At 40.8% G+C, this 21,059-nt stretch overlaps 1 protein-coding gene across 2 annotated transcripts; it reads left to right on the top strand.

Moving 5' to 3' along the window:
* The first annotated feature begins 1,288 nt into the window (after nt 1–1,288).
* TNFSF10 (TNF superfamily member 10) lies at nt 1,289–19,354 on the top strand. Of its 2 annotated transcripts, XR_012430864.1 has the most exons (6): nt 1,289–1,503; nt 9,467–9,604; nt 12,789–12,831; nt 15,479–15,583; nt 16,765–17,002; nt 18,113–19,354. XR_012430864.1 is itself a non-coding variant. In XM_015445278.4 (5 exons), the coding sequence occupies exons 1-5, from the start codon at nt 1,372–1,374 to the stop codon at nt 18,538–18,540; spliced, it is 846 nt and encodes a 281-aa protein (XP_015300764.1). In that variant the 5' UTR covers nt 1,289–1,371; the 3' UTR covers nt 18,541–19,354. The 2 variants fall into 2 exon arrangements, 1 of the variants encoding a protein (XP_015300764.1); XM_015445278.4 differs by lacking the exon at nt 16,765–17,002.
* The last annotated feature ends 1,705 nt before the right edge of the window (nt 19,355–21,059 follow it).

Below are 21,059 nucleotides of genomic sequence, written 5' to 3'. Positions count from 1 at the left end.
TGACCAACCTGGCCAACATGGTAAAACCCTATCTCTACTAAAAATACAAAAAAAAAAAAAAAAATTAGCTAGGCATGGTGACATGCACCTGTAATCCCAGCTACGTGGGAGGCTGAGGCAGGAGAATTGCTTGAATCTGGGAGGTGGAGGTTGTGGTGGGCCGAGATCGCGCCATTGCACCACTGCACTCCAGTCTGGGCAATAAAGTGAGATTCTGTCAAAAAAAAAAAAAGAAGAAGAGAGAGAAAGAGAGAAAGAGAGAAGAAAGAAAGAAAGAAAGAAAGAAAGAAAGAAAGAAAGAAAGAAAGAAAGAAAGAAAGAAAGAAAGAAAGAAGGAAGAAAGAAAGAAAGAAAGAAAGAAAGAAAGAAAGAAAGAAAGAAAGAAAGAAAGAAAGAAAGAAAGAAAGAAAGAGAGAAGAAAGAAATGCTGAACAAGATATAGAGACAACATACAGCTGGGCCAGCATATGACATCTGATAGTAGGGAGATGTGGGGCTGGGTCCTGAATCTGAGGGTGATTAACTCCCCGTAACTGCTTTTCCTAATCTGTAAAAGGATAGTGACAGTGAGACATTGTGATGGGGTTAATATTTTGGAAAACATCCACATGTTTTTTTCCTTTGCCTTTCTGAGTGTGTCAACTACTTCCTACCTGTCCAGCCTAATACACAGGCATATTGTCTTGGTAGGGGGTGGAGATCTGAGGAAGAGATTAGAATTTGTGTCCGAAGGTTTACAAAGAGGAAGAAGAAGTCAATATTTAGATTCTGACATTCAAGATGGAGTTATGTAGCAAGACCATTGCTATGAGATAGTATTTCTATTTTCCTTTATCCACTCCCACCCTGCCCTCTCCCCACACCTCACAGTAGCATGAGAAAAACCAGATATGGAAGTTTCAGGTCATAAAAATTATCTTATAATTTAGAAAATAGGCCTTGTACCTATGACAGCCAGGCCATGAGGCTTAGAGCTCTGTGGTAGAATGAGGATATGTTAGGGAAAAACAAAGAAAATCCCTCCCCTCTTCGGCTGAGGACATTATAAAAAGGAGAGCAAGAAAGAGAAGAGACAAATGGGCTTGAGGTGAGTGCAGAGAAGGGGTGCATGGATCCCGAGGGCAAGGAGAGGAGCTTCTTTCAATTTCCCTCCTTTCCAGCAACTACTTTGAGACAAGAGTTGTCACTGGGCGGTAGGAAAGGGGAGGGACAGATGCAGGTTCAATAGACGTGGGTGGGGCCAAGGCCATAGAACCCAGAAAAACAACTCATCCGCATTCGTTTCCTCACTGACTATAAACGAATAGAGAAGGAAGGGCTTCAGTGACCGGCTGCCCGGCTGACTTACAGCAGTCAGACTCTGACAGGATCATGGCTATGATGGAGGCCCAGGGGGGACCCAGCCCGGGGCAGACCTGCGTGCTGATCCTGATCTTCACGGTGCTCCTGCAGTCCCTCTGTGCAGCTGTAACTTACGTGTACTTCACCAACGAGCTGAAGCAGGTCAGTGCAGGGCAGTGCACTCGGTCTCAGGGGCGCTTAGCCGCTGTCTGGTTACCTGCTCCTCCTTTGCATGTCAGCTTGCTCCTCTCTGAAGGCTTCACTGCTTCCTTTCTCAGTGGGTACACTCTAACTGCTAAATTGCATAATCACTGAAGTCCTCGCAAAAGTGTAAGTTCAAGAAATCGTGTAAACTAAGTGCAGTGACAGAACTGGCTCCACTAGTTACTAGCAGATGTGGGCAACAAAACTCCTGAGGGATTTTTGGTTTTTAAAAGTATGCGTATTTTATAATATTAGCCATTGCAACTGTTCATGAAAGCTTTCTGCTAAATGCTTTATAGTTCTTTTGTTTTTCTTTTCCAAACTTTTATTTGTTCACATTCAATTGAAAAAGATAACTTTTACAGGTTCTTTGGTGCCCATATTCAGCATACAAAATTGTAAAAGACTATTCACAAATAAAACACATTAGCTCAAAATGGAAAAAAATAACAATGACAACAATAAAACAACCTAAGGTAGCGCACACTGTGACAGCTCTGCTTATGGGGACATGAGAATTACTGCGAAAATAAATAGAATGTCCTTTTGTAAAAGCAGCAATGGCATGTCTTGTAAACTTCCTTTTTTATGTTACAGCAAGGTTTGGAATAAAATCCACAGGGACTGGAGCTTACACGGCAGCCATGAATAAATAAGTCTGTTTCCTCAATTACCGTTGGTCCAGTTTTCCTTTTGAGTCCAAAGTGCAGCAGGTTTTAAAAGGTGCTCAGTTAGAGATTCTAACCAATTAAGTGGTGAATGATAAAATTTCTTTCCTGCTTTCAAACACAAATGGGTAAATCTGTCCCACAGCAGTAGCAACAGCCTTTAAACAGGGCCTTATTACTGTGATACTTCCTGTCGAAAAAAACTGTAAGGTAGCCCTTAGAGTCTTTATCCAATAGCACACAGCAGGATGAAGCTCAGGTTCGTAACTCACATGAGGTCTATTGTTCTTTGTGAATTCTGGCAAACAGATTTCTTTATTTTTTAGTTTTTTTATTTTACTTTAAGTTCTGGGATACATGTGCAGAACGTGCAGGTTCGTTACATAGGTATACATGTGCCATGGTGGTTTGCTGCACCCATCAACCCATCACCTAGGTTGTAAGCCCCACATTCATTAGGTATTTGTCCTAATGCTCTCCCTCCCCTTGCCACCCACCCCCTGGCAAGCCCCAGTGTGTGATATTCCCCTCCCTGTGTCCATGTGTTCTCATTGTTCATTATAAGTGAGAACATGCAGTGTTTGGTTTTCTGTTCCTGTGTTAATTTGCTGAGAATGATAGTTTCCAGCTTCATCCGTGTCTCTGCAAAGGACATGATCTCATTCTTTTTTATGGCTGCATAGTATTCCATACTATGTAGTATATGTATATGTGTATATGTGGTATATGTATATGTAGTATGTGTATATGTGCCACATATTCTTTATCCAGTCTATCACTGATGAGCATTTGGGTTGATTCCAAGTCTTTGCTATTGTAAATGGTGCTGCAATAAAGATATGTGTGCATGTGTCTCTATAGCAGAATGATTTATAACCCTTTGGGTGTATACCCTGTAATGGGATTGCTGGGTTGAATGGTATTTCTGGTTCTAGATCCTTGAGGAATTGCCATACTGTCTTCCACAATGGTTGAACTAATTTATTCTCCCACCAACGGTGTAAAAGCATTCCTGTTTCTCCACATCCTTCCAGCATCTGTTGTTTCCTGACTTTTTAATAACCACCATTCTAACTGGAGTGAGATGGGATCTCATTGTGGTTTTGATTTGCATTTCTCGAATGACCAGTGATGATGAGCTTTTTTTCATGTGTTTGTTGGCTGCATAAATGTCTTCTTTTGAGAAGTATCTGTTCCTATCTTTTGCTCACTTTTTGATGTGGTTGTTTGTTTTTTTTTTCTTGTCAATTTGTTTTATAAGAAACAAATTCCTTGTGTATTCTGCATATTAGACCTTTGTCAGATGGGTAGATTGTAAAAATTTTCTCCGATTCCGTAAGTTGCCTGTTCACTCTGATGGTAGTTTCTTCTGCTATGCAGAAGCTCTTTAGTTTAGTTAGATCCCATTTGTCAATTTTGACTTCTGTGCAATTCCTTTTGGTGTTTTAGTCATGAAGTTTTTGCCCATGCCTGTGTCTTGAATGGTATTGCCTAGGTTTTCTTCTGGGGTTTTTATGGTTTTAGGTTTGACGTTTAAGTCTTTAATCCATCTTGAGTTAATTATTGTAGAAGCTGTAAGGAAGGGGCTCAGTTTCTGTTTTCTGCATATGGCTAGCCAGTTTTCCCAGCACCATTTATTAAATAGGGAATCCTTTCCCCATTGCTTGTTTTTGTCAGGTTTGTCAAAGATCAGGTGGTTGTAGATGTGTGGTGTTATTTCTGAGGCCTCTGTTCTGTTCCATTGGTCTATATATCTGTTTTGGTACCAGTAGCATGCTGTTTTGGTTACTGTAACCATCTTCCCTGCTTTGTTGTTCCGAGTTGGAGTTACAGTTCTTGACTGATGAATTCTTGAGGGTTGAGGTAGCTGTATCAGAGTTGTGTCTGCTTCTGTTCACCGGTATAACTCTGGGTCTAGCATGTGGTTCCCAAGTAACCACTAATACTAATACTTGTGGTTCACTAAATACTTATTGATCGAATGAACAGCCTTTGCCAATGCGGTAGGCACCATGAATATGCAGGCAACAAAGGCAGAGTCAGGCTCAACCCAAAGCCAGGCTCTAAATCACTGAACACTCCCATTTTGTATTCCAGATGTAGCTAGTCCTGGTGAACTTTCACACCTTTGAAATGTTTTGCTTTTAGGTATGAGGCATTCCTGTGTTGACAATAAGTGAGAATACAAAGGACTGGCATTCTGCCTATTCCTGGGGCACAGGCATGTCATGGGTAAAATCCATAATAAAGAAGTTATCAAATAGACACAGCTGTTCATGATAAAACAATTGAAAAGCAAACTGCCAGTCTCTGCCTATGGATGGTCCATGTACAAATTGAGGTATCTTTGATAGAAAAAAACAAACAAACACTTAGTGCCACTTTAGTTTATGATTTTCTCGATGAAAATCCCTGGAACTATGACTCCAAAATTGCTGAAAATAAACCAACTCAGTTTTGGACTTCTAATATATATTTTAACTCATTGTATATTAAATAGTAGAGAATTATGAGCTACAAGGAACTTCAGATCCTCCCCCGACCACCACAACCACATTTTTACAGATGAGGAGACAAGAAATAATGTACTCATGTTCAGACAAGGCTTTGGAGGTAGCGCTGGGGTGACTAGCACCCAGGTCTGTAGGCTCTTCCCTCCATAGTGGGATGTCCGCAGGGTTAACCTATGTACACCTTGTAATGTACAGTGCTTGCACAGTCCATCCTGTAGCACCAACTCTGCCAGCAGACTAGGAAATGAAAGACTAAGGATCTCAGAAAAGTATAAATTGTGCAAAAGACATAGAGTGATAACTATTTGCTAGGGAAATACAGTTTGCATATCCTGTGGAGTGTAAGTTTGGTTATCTCAATCAGTCAGAAATTTTTCTTTTGGAAATGGATGAGGCAGACTCTTGTTTTATTTGCAAGTAATTATGAAAATTATGGCTACCATTAGATGACCAGTAAAGTCAGGTTTATTGTAGGCACATTTAGAAAAGAGTTTCTTTTGTAACAAAAAAAAAAAATCATGAAACTATAGTCATACCTTTAGCTTTAAGTCTACACGAGAGACTGGCACCAATTTGGAGCCAGAATTTCCTAACCTTTCTTAACTTTACAGCATAAACAGAGTAAAGCTGTTACTCCATACCCAAGTAGCTCCATCAATTTGCTCACATTGCAAGTTGGGACTAATTTTAAGATTGAATCAACCAGTTATTTACTCAACTGACTCATGCAATTGTCTGTATATATAATCAAATTTCTTTTTCAATTCTACTATAAAAATGGAAATTTCATATAAGGCTTAAGATCTTCCCACTTGCACACATTTTTCCTAATTGCATTTTGACATATGAATACATATACATTAGGCATGCAGAAGAATTCATTGAGAGTGCAAGAAAGCTAGGAGAATTACAGATATTGAGCAATTACTGTGTACCAGGAACTTTGAAAAGTATTGCCTGATTTCAATTCTCATAACAATTCTATAACGTAAGTATAATTACCCCATATTATAGATGAACAAACTAAGGCTGAGGTGAAGTTAAGAGATTTGTTCAAGATTACAAAACTAGTAAAAGGTAAAGCCTGATTTTGAACCCAGGCATGAAGGAGGTACTCAATAAATTGAAGCACCTACTTTTTTTTTCAATATACTTTTTTCAATACATTACAATGCTATTTTTATAGTAGCATTGTAATTCCTGCTGAAAAGTCTCCTGAAGGTGTCACTTTCTTCATCAGAAATTTTCCAAAGGGAAAATATATTTGAATCTTCTGTGTAGACTTTGGAAAAGTATATTCAACTTAAGTATTAATTTCTTAAAATTGAATACAGGCTCCACTTTGGCTGGTGAAATTTTGCAGAAGATACAGTCTGCAAGGATTATAGGGTGTAAGGGTTAAGGAAGGCTTCATAACATTGGATTGGATCTTCACAAATAAGCTGTAGACCAGCAAACATGAACAACAAATATGGGCTGAGCCCTCAAAGTCTGTGTCCCTCTGAGAAAGTTTTATGATAAGGGAATGGCCTATCACTGTGGCATCATAGATGGGGAGGAAAAAGGAGAAGGGATTCCTCTCCACAGATCTCCGTAAATGATCCTTTATGCTATTTGCAGTTTGCAGAAAATGATTGCCAGAGACTAATGTCTGGGCAGTAGAGAGGGTCAGTGCTGCCATCTTGAAGTCTACCTTGCTGAGTCTACCCTACTGACCTCAAGCCCCATCAAGGACTGGTTGACCCTGGCCTAGACAACTACCATGTTTGTAACAGCACCAAGAGCAGTCACCATGGAAATCCACTTTTCAGAACCAAGGGCTTCTGGAGCTGAAGAACAGGCACCCAGTGCAAGAGCTTTCTTTTCAGAGGCACGCAAATGAAAATAACCCCCACACGCTACCTTCCGTCCCCAGTGCCCAGGTGTGGTTAGTTAGAGCATATAGCCTCAGCCTGTGATATGCTGCAGGAAACTCATACTTTGAAGTGGAAAGGATGGGAGGAGGCGAGGGGAGACATATCGTCTTAATTATCATTCTTGGAATAACCACAGCACCCCACGTCAACTCACCATGTGTCTAGTCACCAGCATTGGCCAGGTTCTATAGAAGAAACTACCGAAATTCATGATGCAGGAAACATGTGAGGGTGGAGAGGGTGATTGAGGCTTCCTCTCTGGATTTCTATTGTTCAGAAAACAGTATTTATGCATAAAAAGGTCTAGAAAGAGAAACACCAAAATGACAATGTGATCTCTAGATGTTATGATTATGGGTGCTTTTTTTCCTTTTTATTTTTCTATATTTTACAAATTTTCTACAGGGAATGTCATAAAAATATCCATGCTATCCATATGTAATTTTCATACAGATTTAAAGAACAAAACATTTTTATATAGTCTTATAAGAAAACAACCATACTCAAAATTATGCACACACATAGTATGATCTCACCTCCGTAAACAAGAGAGATCATCCAAAGGTTAACTAGGAGGTGGGAATATAGATGCCATTAGTGGTTGTTTCAGTTTTTTGTTTGTTTGTTTTTGTGATTTACTTATTTAGTTTTTGGAGGGTTTTTTTTTCTTTTAGAAAAGCGTTCTTTACTTTTCCATGCTTCCCAGCTTGCCTGTGTATCTGGAATGTATCCAGGCTTTATAAACTCCTGGACAATAATGTAGCTACATTAGCTTGTCAACCTCCCATCCACTTATACCCAGGACCTTACTCAATTTTCCAGGTTCCCCCCACCTCCTCCTGAAAGTATTTCTAGAAAATACCAGAAGGGATCACAGGCTGTAGCCAGCAATTGGTACTAAACTGGGCTAGTCCTGTGGCTCAAGCTCCACTACCACCATCCATGTCAAATTCCACCTCAGTTGACAAGTTGTTGCCTGCTGCCATTACTGCCTGATCACAGGCAGCTGTCAACTCTGCACCTTGCCTCTCATGGCTGGAGCCTCCCATCTTCAGCCATTTCCTGCTGAGAGAGCTTACAGCTGATGTGAAGTAAAAAGGCATACTTCTCCCTCCTTTCTGTGTCAGGCACACCTTTTTGCCCCAACAAGTTAGAGAGACTTGTGAGCCTGCTTGTTCAGTGTAATCGAACCGAAGCTTGGCCAGAGTCCACTCATACGGGGTGAACTGGGACAGTGTCCAGGGAAAGTTCGCTCTTCCTGGAACTACCCTCGGGCCTCGTAGCTGATCCCAGTTTCTCGTCTCTTCCGTCATGATCCTTTCCCACAGTTTGCTAGACACGCTTTCGTATTTCTGAATCATATGTGACTGAGTGCCTTCCTTGGAAAGGTTTTGCATCTCCCAAGTCAATTGGAGTTGCAACTAGATGTCTACAGGTGGGGCAGGCAGGGGCAAGGAAATGTACCTAAGTCCACGGCCAGTCATATCTCAACTCGGGCAGCCCCAGCTTCACCTCCAACTACATATACTACAGGAATGTTTTTCTCTTGTTGTTTAAAAGAGGAAGAAAGAAAATAAACATTTGTTTAAAAGTAAATGAATGATCTATGACAGGGTGTGTGGAAGAAATTTATTAACTCAAGTTTGCACTTTTGCATTTGAGGGACCTTGGCCAGATGTCCAAGGGTTACATGGCTGAGTACAGAACTGTGTGATTTTGGCTAGGACCGCTCATGAACAGTTCAGATATTCTGATTTAAAATGAGATCGTCTTTCCATAGAAAGGAGTGAATCATCATTCAATTTGATCCTCCCTTCAAGCTTTGCAGTACCTTAGTTCAAATAACAGATTAAAATTGCCATTTTCTCATTTATTTCCCCAGGTAGAGTCAATTCAGCAGATTTTTTCAGGGAAGTAACGTCTCTTCCATCCCACTTGTTAAAACAAAACAAAACAGAAGAGAAAATCCTTCTGGCTTTGTTTGGACCTTCTGTTTCCTGTATTCCTTGATTAAACAATGATCAGCCTGAAGAGTTCTGGGTGGTTTGGGGTGTGTGTGTTTGTGTGTGCTTATAACATCAAGCAAGGATTTGTTGATGAGAGTGAGGAGTTTGTTGACAATGATCTCAATCAGAAACAGGGAGAAAACCTTCAAAGAGTGTTTAAAGTCTCTGCCAATAAATCCCTAGTTAGTGTAAACACTTAATGAAACAGCGTTCAGATTTCTAGCAGCAACATGGTCCAGAGTCTGCCATCCAGAGGAGTAGAAATCAGATCAGTAACTAGAATCTACTTAGCTAGCCACAGCTCAGATCAAGAAACAGAACATGACCCCCTCCCAAATGATTTGGCTGTTTTTTATTTAGGATCCTAAAATTCAAACTGACTCCACTACCAACCTTGTATCTAGGTAGGTTTCCAGCATCAAAATGGGATACATACCGTGGCAGAGCTGGAAGACACCTCAGAATCACCATAGTGAACCGGCTCGAAACTAATGAGCAGACACAGGAGAATGGAAGCAACTTGTCAAGAAAAGCACAGCTGTTTAGTAAGGGAGGCAGGGAAGGACACTGTGACTCCAGATGCCTGACCCACACCTGCATCCTTTGCACTATATCCAGCTGCTTACTTTTATTCTCTTTCTCTCTTTTTTTTTTTAAGGACAAAGGAGAGCATGCTTACTTTTATTTCAAACAGGAACTTACTCAATGTGCCAAAACTTCTCTAAGTCTGCTATCAGTTTCTGTTGTCTTAACTTCCAAATGAACAAAAATAAAAAGCACTTATGCAAAATATTGTGTTATATTCCATCCCAACCCAGATGCAGGACAAGTACTCCAAAAGTGGCATTGCTTGTTTCTTGAAAGAAGATGACAGTTCTTGGGATCCCAATGACGAAGAGAGTATGAAGAGCCCCTGCTGGCAAGTCAAGTGGCAACTCCGTCAACTCGTTAGAAAGGTATATAATCTCACCAGGTGACCTCACCAGTAGGCAGATAAGGCCAGAAGAATTCCTTAAAGTGAAGGAATCTTTAAGATAATCAAGCCTAGACTCTGCATTTTACAAATAAGAAAACTTAGGCCCAGAGTATTTAAGTAATTTTCCCCAAATTCACAGAACTAGGAAAATGGGGGATAGCACCAAAAGGCAGGGCCTGGCCGACTCCTGATCTAGAGTTCATTCCTCTGCCCCAGACAGACTCCACATCTAGTCTAATCTTTTGATCTCACATTATGGAAACTGAGGCACACCCAGGGTAATGAAGAGAAGGTCACAAAGTCATAAAGAATGTGTGAGTTTTTTTTCATTCAAAAGATAAAGGAGATCAAATAATGATGTTTTATATTCTTCCCACATTGCCGATGTCTGGAATTAAATATTTATTTTTGTATGCATATAGAGATGAAGAAAGAGGAAAGTAAAAGGGAAGAAAGAGGAAAGGAAGGGAAGGGAAGAAAGAGATACTCTGAGAATTTGAAGGTGGTTTTTTCTTAATTTACAGCCAATAAATAACAAATTACAAAAAGTATCTGTTTATGGAAGTTGCTTAAACAGGACTTCCAGCAGAGACATGTTAGTTAACGGCTTATTTTACTAAATGTGGCAGAGTGACAGATCAAATCAAGTTTCTTCTCTTAGGCTCTTCTTTCTTTGTAAAATGGCATTTAATAATATTTGCGGCCAGGTGTAGTGGCTCATGCCTATAATCCCAACACTTTGGAAGGCTGAGGCAGGCAGATCACCTGAGGTCAGGAGTTGAAGACCAGCCTAGCCAACATGGTGAAATCCCATCTCTACTAAAAATACAAAAATTAGCAAAGTGTGGTGGTGTGTGCCTGTACTCCCAGCTACTTGGGAGGCTGAGACAGGAGAATTGCTTGAACCCAAGAGGCAGAGGTTGCAGTGGGCTGAGATTGTGCCACTGCACTCCAGCCTGGGCAACAGAACATGACTCTACCTCAAAAACCAAAATAAATAAATAAATAAATAAATAATTGCTTCTGCCTATGTAAAAATATGAGATGAGAACATGACTATAAAAATACTCTGTAAACTATGAAGTACCACATACACCACCATTGTTTAAAGACATTAACTGGGGGAATTCCCAGGGTACGAGGAGAATGTGTTTTACACATGTTTGTAAGTCCATTGTTTGGTGCTCTGCATCTGTTTCTCCATATAAATACTGTTATATTGGTGGTTAGGGATCAAGTTTATAATCCTGAGCTGTTTTCACAATAGAGCCCTGACATACGTAAGATGCTATTTCTATGGGAAATGAAACTAGATTTCCTCCTAGGAGTCCTAGAAACATAGCTGCTCTGTGGCTGCCCTGGCAGCGTGGCCCCGGGCAGGGGGACCCACTCCACACAAGCTATACGGAAGCAGCTGTGATTCCACCACTGCAAATGACAGCGAGTGCTCAGGGGGCAAGGACCAGGAGACTAGGAAAAGCCTGGGCTGGAGAAGGGTCCTGAGGAAGCTGAGAAATGAAACTCCCAAGTTCCTGGGATAGGGGCTTGGGGAGGATGGAAGTGCAATTGTCCAGCAGGGGAGAGCGACTCAGAACTACGGTAGAAATCTGGAGACGGAGGAGAGGGCTGGGTGCCGTGGACAGGGAGTGGGGAGATAAGAGAAATAGTGAGGACATTTCTTTTTCCTGCTATTCCTGCCATTCTCCCTCCCATTCTCACATCCTGCTACCAACTAGAATAGCGAGAAGCTGGGAGAATAGGTGAGAATGTGGGAAAAATAATTCTCTTTTTTTTCAGGCACATTAGTCGAATGGACTTATTCCAGTAAATATCCTATGCCCATTATCTCATTTAATCATCACGACAGCTCTGAATAATAAGTCATTATTATCCTCTTAAATATATTTTTAAAATAGATTAATAAATTGAAGTTTAGATCAGTGAAATAGCTTGAGCAGTCTCACAGAGCCAGTAACTGAAACATTTGAATGCAGGGCATCTGGCCATGCTTCTAGTCACTCTTTTTATTTTGCCTCCCACATTGTAGGAAAGTCCCTTTTCTTTCTCCTGCTGCTTCCCCTTCTTTCCTTCCTTTCTGTTGCAGAATAAGAGAAAGAGAGAATAAGAGTGGGAAAGAGAGGCACACAGAGAGAAATGAGAGAGAGAGAGAGAAGAGAGAATGCCGTGGTTTTCTCTCACTTCCCCTTCCTGTATGTCAGTGCCCAGAGAACTGATTACAGTCAGTCCATCACCACCAACCCTGCCCCCATTAGCTGGTATCAGGGCTTGAGGTGGAGGGAGAAGCAGAGAGCTTCTGCTTTGGGGTGGAAGTACAGAGAACGCAAGTTTCTGACAGTTGCAACATTAACTAGAGTGATTGGGAAAGAGGGCAGTGATGGGAGAAGGTGGCAGGAGGGACAGAGCTGAATTCAGAATCCGTGGATGAGCCAAGTCAGGATCTTCCCAGTTAATAGAAAGGTTTGCTTTTCACTCTTTCTTATTGGTTTTCCCCATTGGTTAGTACAAAGAGAGGGGGAGTTACTAGATATTTAGCAAATATATGGGAAGGTGGTAAAATATCTTTATGTTGAGAATGGCTCAGCCACATTCTCAGAAGTGAAAGAATGACATGGTGTTGTCAGGTTATACCTTGATAGGCTATGTATGTCTGTGGGCATCCTGAGAGAGGGGAAGTGTGCCCTACGTCTTGAGGCTTGGGTCTGTCCAATAATTTTAAGCCTCTGGGCTCTGTTACCCAGTGCACTTATACACACACACACGAAGGTGCACATACACCCCACACACAGAAAGTGACATGACATGGCTGCCACACCTATCAGCCACATTTGGCTGAATTCACATGGCAGATGGCTTCTTCCTCCTGCACTGCTCCAGGTGTGACCTTTCCAAGACTTCATCCAGCAACAGAAGTTTCCCAGGTAGAGGACCATCCCTTGATTACTGTGTGGGGACAGCTATTTCAATATTCATCCCAGCTCCCACACCACCCCTTACAGACCCTATGCTTGACCAACTAAAAGCTTCCTAGATTGATAATGCATGTAGAAATTTCCTTTAGATATCAGCAAGAAGATCCATAAGCATTCTATTGTCAGTTTAAATTTTTAGGGAAATTAATAAGCTTTATTTAATAATATTTGCAGATGATTTTGAGAACCTCTGAGGAAACCATTTCTACAGTTCAAGGTACTATCTTTTTTGTTGTTATTTTAATTTTTTACTGTCATCTTCATGACAGGTGGTGAATAGTTCTCCATTCTCCTCTCTGTTCTCATCCACTCATCCATCCTCTGATCTGCTGCTCTGTATCTCAAGCCACTTGTTGATTCTATTTCCCTCTTTACACTGGCAGCTAGGAAACTCAGAATCAAATCTGTGGCCCACCTATGGTCAGAACTTTATTTCAGCTTAATTTTATTCTGCCCCATGAATTTTCCTTTCTCCTTAATTTCTTCACTTATTTGTTTCTACCTTCTAATGTGTTACAAACAAGCCATCTTAAATCATTTCTGGGAAACTGAGAGAAATAAATGAAATCCCTTAAAGTTACCCTTCTTTGTTTCAGGCCACCACTGGGTTCCAGGTCTTTCTTTACGAAAGCCTCCTCCTCCATCCTCCCTTTCCCAACAATCTTTCTACCCATCCACAATCCTCATCCTGTAGTCTTCATGCCACACCACCCTCTTGTTCATGGTCAGCAGCCTTCTCTTGACCCACCTCTCTGTTCAGTACTATTGCCCAGGCTGGCTTCTTTAGCCTTCCATCTGACACTCCCTCATCCTTCACAGCTCATGTAATCGTCACCTCTTCAGAGAGGGCTTCTGTGGACACCTTTCTAAGTAAATTCCCCGCACTCTGTTATTTTTATCACACATACCTTGTTCATTTCCTTTCAGTTATTTTTTAAATGTTATTCTTTTCCAATGCAATAAACTTCCTCATCACTTGGCACCCCCATTTTCCTTTATTAAATATGTTTTCTTAAATATAAAGGACAGAATCTTGTCCTGGGGTCTAAGCCTTCTTTCTTATCATTTCTCCAAAGATGAAATCAGTAGTCAGAATGTTGAACACTCCACCTGTTCAGATGATTCATACCAGATTAATGGTCATGTTCATACCAGATTAATGGTCTATAGCAGATAGATACATGTACTGTTTTCAGTGTTGGAAGAATAAAATTCTTTGTTATTCATCTCAGTAAGGTGAAACACTACTCTGTATACCAAGATATATCCATGGTACCTCGATACACATATTTGCAAGTTTCTTTTCTGGGAGGAGTTTAATATAACCAGTAGGAAATTTCCTCTTTTAAAATTTTGCTTTCAAATCTAGGCTTTCCTACCCATATGCTTGAAATGACCTTAACAAATCTGTTGCCCAGGCTGGAGCGCAGTGGTGCGATCATGGCTCACTGCAGCCTCAACTTCCTGGCCTCAAGCAATCCTCCCACCTCAGCTTCCCAAATAGCAGGGCTATAGGCACAGGCCAACACACCTGGCTGATTTTTCTATTTTTTATAGAGACAATGTTTCACTATGTCGCCCAGGCTAATCTCAAACTCTTAGGCTAAGCGATCCACCCATTTTGGCCTTCAAATTATCACTTTCTAATTCATATTTTCTGTAGAAGCCTGTAAGTCCCTTGAGGACATGGTCAGTGAAGTCAGTGATTAATATTTGTGGCCCTTTAGGGTGTAGTGGCTTACCCTAGCACTGTCTGTTTGATGAAAGAATATAATTTATCTTACAACCAATGTAAGCACTCTTGGGAAGTATGAACTGATTTTTTAGAGAAAGTCATTTGTTACATTTCTTTTCCGTTTTTTTTAAATTTTTTTTTTAATTTTTATTTTTTGATGGAGTCTTGCTCTGTCGCCCAGGCTGGAGTGCAGTGGTGCAATCTCTGCTCACTGCAAGCTCCACCTCCTGGGTTCACACCATTCTTCTGCCTCAGCCTCCTGAGTAGCTGGGACTATAGGCTCCCGCCACCACGCCTGGCTAATTTTTTTGTATTTTCAGTAGAGACTGGGTTGCACCATGTTAGCCAGGATGGTCTCGATCTCCTGACATGACCCGCCCACCTCAGCCTCCCAAAGTGCTGGGATTACAGGCATGAGCCACCGTGCCCAGCCTACATTTCTGTTTCTTTAAGGCTACTCCAAAATACTTTGGACGGTGATCAATAAATGTTGTTTATTGTGATCTAGTGAATTCGCAACTTATATGCTTGTATACTCAATATCATAACCAGAATGTCAATTCCTGTTCTTTCTTTTTGGAGTGGAAGGGTGGTTGCAGGATGACTGTTGGATACCAGTTTGCCGCATCTAAGGGCAATTGTTATAATTGCTACTGCTTTAGAATCTACAGTAGTTAGCATAGAGAAAGGAAAATTGAGATGACAAAAATTGGTACCACTTTGTTTATTTCTGTATGTAATTCAAGGTGGAAATTTGCCAATACATGGTTATTTGCATACTTTAACTCAGCAGCATTATTACATGTCTACAGTTATTTCTTTATTTATATTTTTGGAAAAGGGATAGAATCTTCACTTTGTTGTATTCTCTTTGGACCTTACCTGTGAGACACTGATAAATTATAATCCATGTTACTGCTTATTCTTCCCGTGTAAAGTACTTTTCAAGTTGATCATAAGCTGAGGTAGGTCGATCATAATATCAAAATGTTATTTTTATGAAAACTCACGGAATCAACTTTGGAAGCCCAGTATGCTTACAATGACTGATTGGCAACACCTATGAACAGCAATGTATTTGAGAACTAGTTTGGCAAGTGTTGATGATTCTTTATCATTTCTCTTTTAGAAAAGCAACAAAATACTTCTCCCCTAGTGAGAGAAAGAGGTCCTCAGAGAGTAGCAGCTCACATAACTGGGACCAGAGGAAGAAGCAACACATTGTCTTCTCCAAGTAAGAAAAACAACAAATAAGTGACTTAAGGGAAAATAATGGAAGGATTGAGCCAAGTAACTTATTTTTTAAATAATTTTACCTGAAATGTTTATATGGCTATCTACAAAATGCTCAGTATTAATCAGATCTCAGACTGACTGTTTTCAGATGCGAGATTACAGACAAATAGCTCAATTACTGCCATGACATAACTGGTCTCAGGAAAATTACAAAGTGGGAGAATTGGGTTTTTGCAGTTGCCAGGATCCCTTTTTTTTTCTTCTTCTTCTTTGGAGTAATTTCCCTTTCTTTCTTTCTTTCTTTCTTTCTTTCTTTCTTTCTTTCTTTCTTTCTTTCTTTCTTTCTTTCTTTCTTTCTTTCTTTCTTCCTTCCTTCCTTCCTTCCTTCCTTCCTTCCTTCCTTTCTTCCTTTCTTTCTTTCCTTCTTTCTTTCTTTCTTTCTTTCTCTTTCTTTCTTTCTTTCTCTTTCTTTCTTTCTGTCTTCCTTTTTTTTCTTTCTTTCTTTTCTTTCTTTCATCTTTCTTTCTTTTTTTTTTTTTTTTTAGACAGAGTTTTGTTCTTGTTGCCCAGGTGGGAGTGCAGTGGCACTATCTCGGCTCACTGCAACCTCCGCCTCCTGGGTTCAAGCGATTCTCCTGCCTTAGCCTCCCAAGTAGCTGGGATTGCAGGCATGCTCCACCACGCCTGGCTAATTTTGTATTTTTAGTAGAGACAGGATTTCTCCATGTTGGTCAGACTGGTCTCGAACTTCCCACCTCAGGTGATCCGCTTGCCTCGGTCTCCCAAAGTGCTGGGATTACAGGTGTGAACCACCGCACCCAGCCTTTCTCTCTTATGATTACTTCTTCCATCTCTTTGCACTTCTCTTCTTTGCTTGCCATCAAATCTCCCTTCTCTTTAAAGGTTCTAAATCATTTACTATCACTATGAATCACTAGGTTCTCCTAGTGGCATTTATATTAAATTAAACCATAGGAGATTGCCAATATTTGACCATATTTTACTTACACAAATGCCAGTTTCATATAGTTTAACCATATATGTTACATTTAATTTATATCTAGGCAGAACACATGTTGATATGGTGCTATGTAATACTGTGCATTTTTGTTGTTGTTGTTGTTTGTTCTTTTTTTTTTTTTTTTTTTTTTGAGACGGAGTTTCACTTTTGTCGCCCAGGCTGGAGTGCAATGGTGCCATCTCGGCTCACTGCAACCTTTGCCTCCCCGTTTCAAGCGATTCTCCTGCCTCACCTACCCAAGTAGCTGGGATTACAAGCATGCACCACCACACCAGGCTGGTCTCAAACTCGACCTCAGCTGATCTGCCCCCCCTCAGCCTCCCAAAGTGCTGGAATTACAGGCGTGAGCCACCGCACCAGGCCTCTGTCCATGGGTCTTACAGCGTAAATGTCTAGGTTGGAATCGCACCTCCTCTTCACCTAGATGCATGTTTTGAGCAAATTACTTAACCCAGTCAAGCTTCAGTTTCTTCATACGCAAACTTGAGACAAATCTGAACTCACAAAATGATGCAAAATGTCTGATCTATTGTATGTACTCAAGAAATACTCACCTTTATTTTTATCAGAGGCTTTGTCCCATAAATTTGTCTAAAAATATTTCAGACATCACTTCATAGATAAAAAGGTTGTTTGGGGGGGGTTTTGGGTTGGTTGGTTGGTTTAGTTTCTTCTGGGTAGTTGCCTTCTTGACATTTTTGGACTTATGTTTTATAAATGATTGGCATGTTCTGCCTACAAGTGAGGGGATTATTATGATGTTACTGCTTGCTACTCATCAATAAATATAATTGGTTTACGCTCTGGAAAAGCCCAATTTTGCACCAATCATGGAGATAGGCTAAAAGTGTAAAGGAATATCATTTTGGAAGGCTCATTTTTCATTCAAAACCTTTGAGTGTGAAAGATTCAAATATCTCAGAATCTTTAAATCTAGGCTCCTTTGCCAACTTTGTGCCTCTATTATTTTTGACTAGAGAAGCCATCTGCTTGGATGTACCTTTGACTCTGGAGAGCTGAGAAAGATCTAGCAGGGACCCAAAGAGTCCAAAAGGAATGGCAAGAACTTCTGAGATATAGGCCTAAAGAAATAGATACGTTCATTTAGGTTTCCTTCCAGATTGTCCACTTAAGTTCACCAGCACAAGAAGGGAGGAACGGATTCAGGGCAGAAGTTCTGCCCAGGAGTAACCATTGCTATCTAAGTGGGCCATCCCCTGTGCTACCATTCTAAGTGTGACACATGTGGCATAAGCAGCTGATAAGGTATAAAAAGACAAGGGACTCCCAACAGTTCCCAATGTCACAATGATACAGGAGCCTCCTAATTTCTATGTGACTAGAATTTATAATCCACATAAGATTGAAGGAGGAAGAAGTTTGATATTAGATTGAAATCCCTGGCAATCCCAACAAAAATATAGGCTAGCCACAGCTGCAAAGAAGCTCCTTGCTTTGCTACAAATTCCCTTCTGCTAACTCTCTTTCTCTCTAAATTTCCTACAGACTCCAAGAATGAAAAGGCTCTGGGCCGCAAAATAAACTCCTGGGAATCATCAAGGAGTGGGCATTCATTCCTGAGCAACTTGCACTTGAGGAATGGCGAACTGGTCATCCAAGAAAAGGGGTTTTACTACATCTATTCCCAAACATACTTTCGATTTCAGGAGGAAATAAAAGAAAACACAAAGAACGACAAACAAATGGTCCAATATATTTACAAATACACAAGTTATCCTGACCCTATACTGCTGATGAAAAGCGCTAGAAATAGTTGTTGGTCTAAAGATGCAGAATACGGACTCTATTCCATCTATCAAGGGGGATTATTTGAGCTTAAGAAAGATGACAGAATTTTTGTTTCTGTAACAAATGAGCACTTGATAGACATGGACCATGAAGCCAGCTTTTTCGGGGCCTTTTTGGTTGGCTAACTGACCTGGAAAGAAAAAGCAATAACCTCAAAGTGACTATTCAGTTTTCAGGATGATACACTATGAAGATGTTTCAACAAATCTGACCAAAACAAACAAACAAACAAACAAAAAACAAAAAACCTCTACGCAATCTGAGTAGAGCAGCCACAACCAAAAAAATTCTACCACACACACTGTTCTGAAAGTGACTCACTCATCCCAAGAAAATGAAATTGCCAGATCTTTCAGGACTCTACCTCATATCAGTTTGCTAGCAGAAATCTAGAAGACTCTCAGCTTCCAAACATTAATGCAATGGTTAACATCTTCTGTCTTTATAATCTACTCCTTGCAAAGCTTGTAGAAGAAAGAGCAACAATCCATCTCTCAAGTAGTGTATCGCAGTAGTAGCCTCCAGGTTTCCTTAAGGGACAATGTTCCTAAGTCAAAAGAGAAAAGAGGCACCACTAAAAGATCACGGTTGGACTGATGCAGTGGCTTACGCCTGTAATCCCAACACTTTGAGAACCCAAGGTGGGCAGATCATGAGGTCAAGAGATCAAGACCATAGTGACCAACATGGTGAAACCTCATCTCTACTAAAAGTACAAAAATTAGCTGGGAGTGTTGGTGCATGCCTGTAGTCCCAGTTACCTGGGAGGCTGAGGCAGGAGAATCGTTTGAACCCGGGAGGCGGAGGTTGCAGTGAGGTAAGATCACGCCACCGCACTCCAGCCTGGCGACAGAGCAAGACTTAGTTTCAAAAAATAATAATAATAATAAAAATTGTATATGTATGTGTTATTTTTCAATAAAATTCTATATTACAGTGTGTCATGTTTGTTTTAGTGCTCACATTTATTGTCATTTTTGTTTTAGTACTCACTTGTTTCATAACATCAAGATTACTAAAAATGGGGGAAAAGACTTCCAATCTTTTTTCATATCTTTTATCTGACACATATTACAAAAGAGAGAAATTTCTCACTTTTAATTTAATATGATCAAATGTATCAGTTCTTTTATTTATGGCTAATACTTTTGTTTTGGGTTGAGTTGTGCTGTGTCCTCAGGAAAGATATGTTGAAGTCCTACTCACCAGTACCTCAGAATAGAACCTTATTTGGACATAGGGCCATTGTGAATGTAACTAGTTAAGATAAGGTCATAGTGGAAAAGGATGGGCCCTTAATACAATATGACTGGTATTCTTTTTTGTTGTTGTTTTTATTTTTATTAATTTTTTTTAGACGAGTCTCTCTGTCACCCAGGCTGGAGTGCAATGGCACAATCTCAGTTCACTGCAAACTCCACCTCCCAGGTTCAAGCGATTTTCCTGCCTCAGCCTCCCAAGTAGCTGGAAATTACAGGTGTGCACCACCATGCCCAGCTAAATTTTGTATTTTTAGTAGAGATGGGGTTTTGCCATGTTGGCCAGGCTGGTCTTGAACTCCTGACCTCAGGTGATCCACCCCGCTCCACCTCCCAAAGTGCTGGGATTACAGGTGTGAGCCACTGCGCCTGGTCCACTGGCATTTTTGTAAGAAGATGGAAATTTGGGTCCGGGCGTGGTGGTTCACGCCTATAAATCCAGCACTTTGGGAGGCTGAGGTGGGTGGATCACGAGGTCAGGAGATCAAGACCATTCTGGCTAACACAGTGAAACCCCGACTCCACTAAAAATACAAAAAATTAGCCTGGCGAGGTGGTGGGTGCCTGTAGTCCCAGCTGCTCGGGAGGCTGAGGCAGGAGAATGGCGTGAATCCGGGAGGCGGAGGTTGCAGTGAGCCGAGATCTCACCAGTGCACTCCAGCCTGGGTGACACAGCGAGACTCTGTCTCAAAAAAAAAAAAAAAAAAAAGAAAAGAAAGGAAAAGAAAAGAAAGGGGAAATGTGGTTATTTGGTTACAAAGACACACAGGGAGAGCACTGGTGATTACAGACACAGAATGGAGTGGTGCCGCTGGGAGCCAAAGGATGACCAAGGATTGACAGCCGTCATCAGAAGCTCGGAAGAAACAAGGAAGGATTGGTTTTACGCAATCTCAGAGGAAGCACGACCTTGCTGCCACCTTGATATCAGACTTCTGGGCTCCAGAACTATAAGACAGTACATTTCTGTTGTTGAAAGCCACCTGCTTTGTGACATTTTGTTCCAGCAGCTGTAGGAAACTACCTTACCTTTCATGCCTTGTTCAAGAAATCTTTTGCACTATCCTGCAGATATCACCATATATTTTTTTCTAAAAAAATTAAAGTTTAGCCTTCATGGTTTGATAATGTCATTCAACTGTAATTTAATTTGTATATGAGGTGAGATAGGAATCTAATTTTTTTTTTTTTTTTTTTTTTTTTTTTGAGATGGAGTCTTGCTCTGTTGCCCAAGCCGGAGTGCATGGAGCAGTCTCGGCTCACTGCAACCTCCACCTCCCGGGTTTAAGAAATTATCTGCCTCAGCTCCCGAATAGCTGGGATTACAGGTGCATGCCACCACACCTAGCTAATTTTTTTTTTTGTATTTTTAGTAGAGCCAAGGT

This window comes from Macaca fascicularis, chromosome 2 (genome assembly GCF_037993035.2).
Source record: "Macaca fascicularis isolate 582-1 chromosome 2, T2T-MFA8v1.1".
NCBI classification, from domain to species: Eukaryota; Metazoa; Chordata; class Mammalia; order Primates; family Cercopithecidae; genus Macaca; species Macaca fascicularis.
The sequence above is the reverse complement of the archived record's forward strand: the minus strand, read 5'-3'. Positions and strand labels throughout refer to the sequence as shown.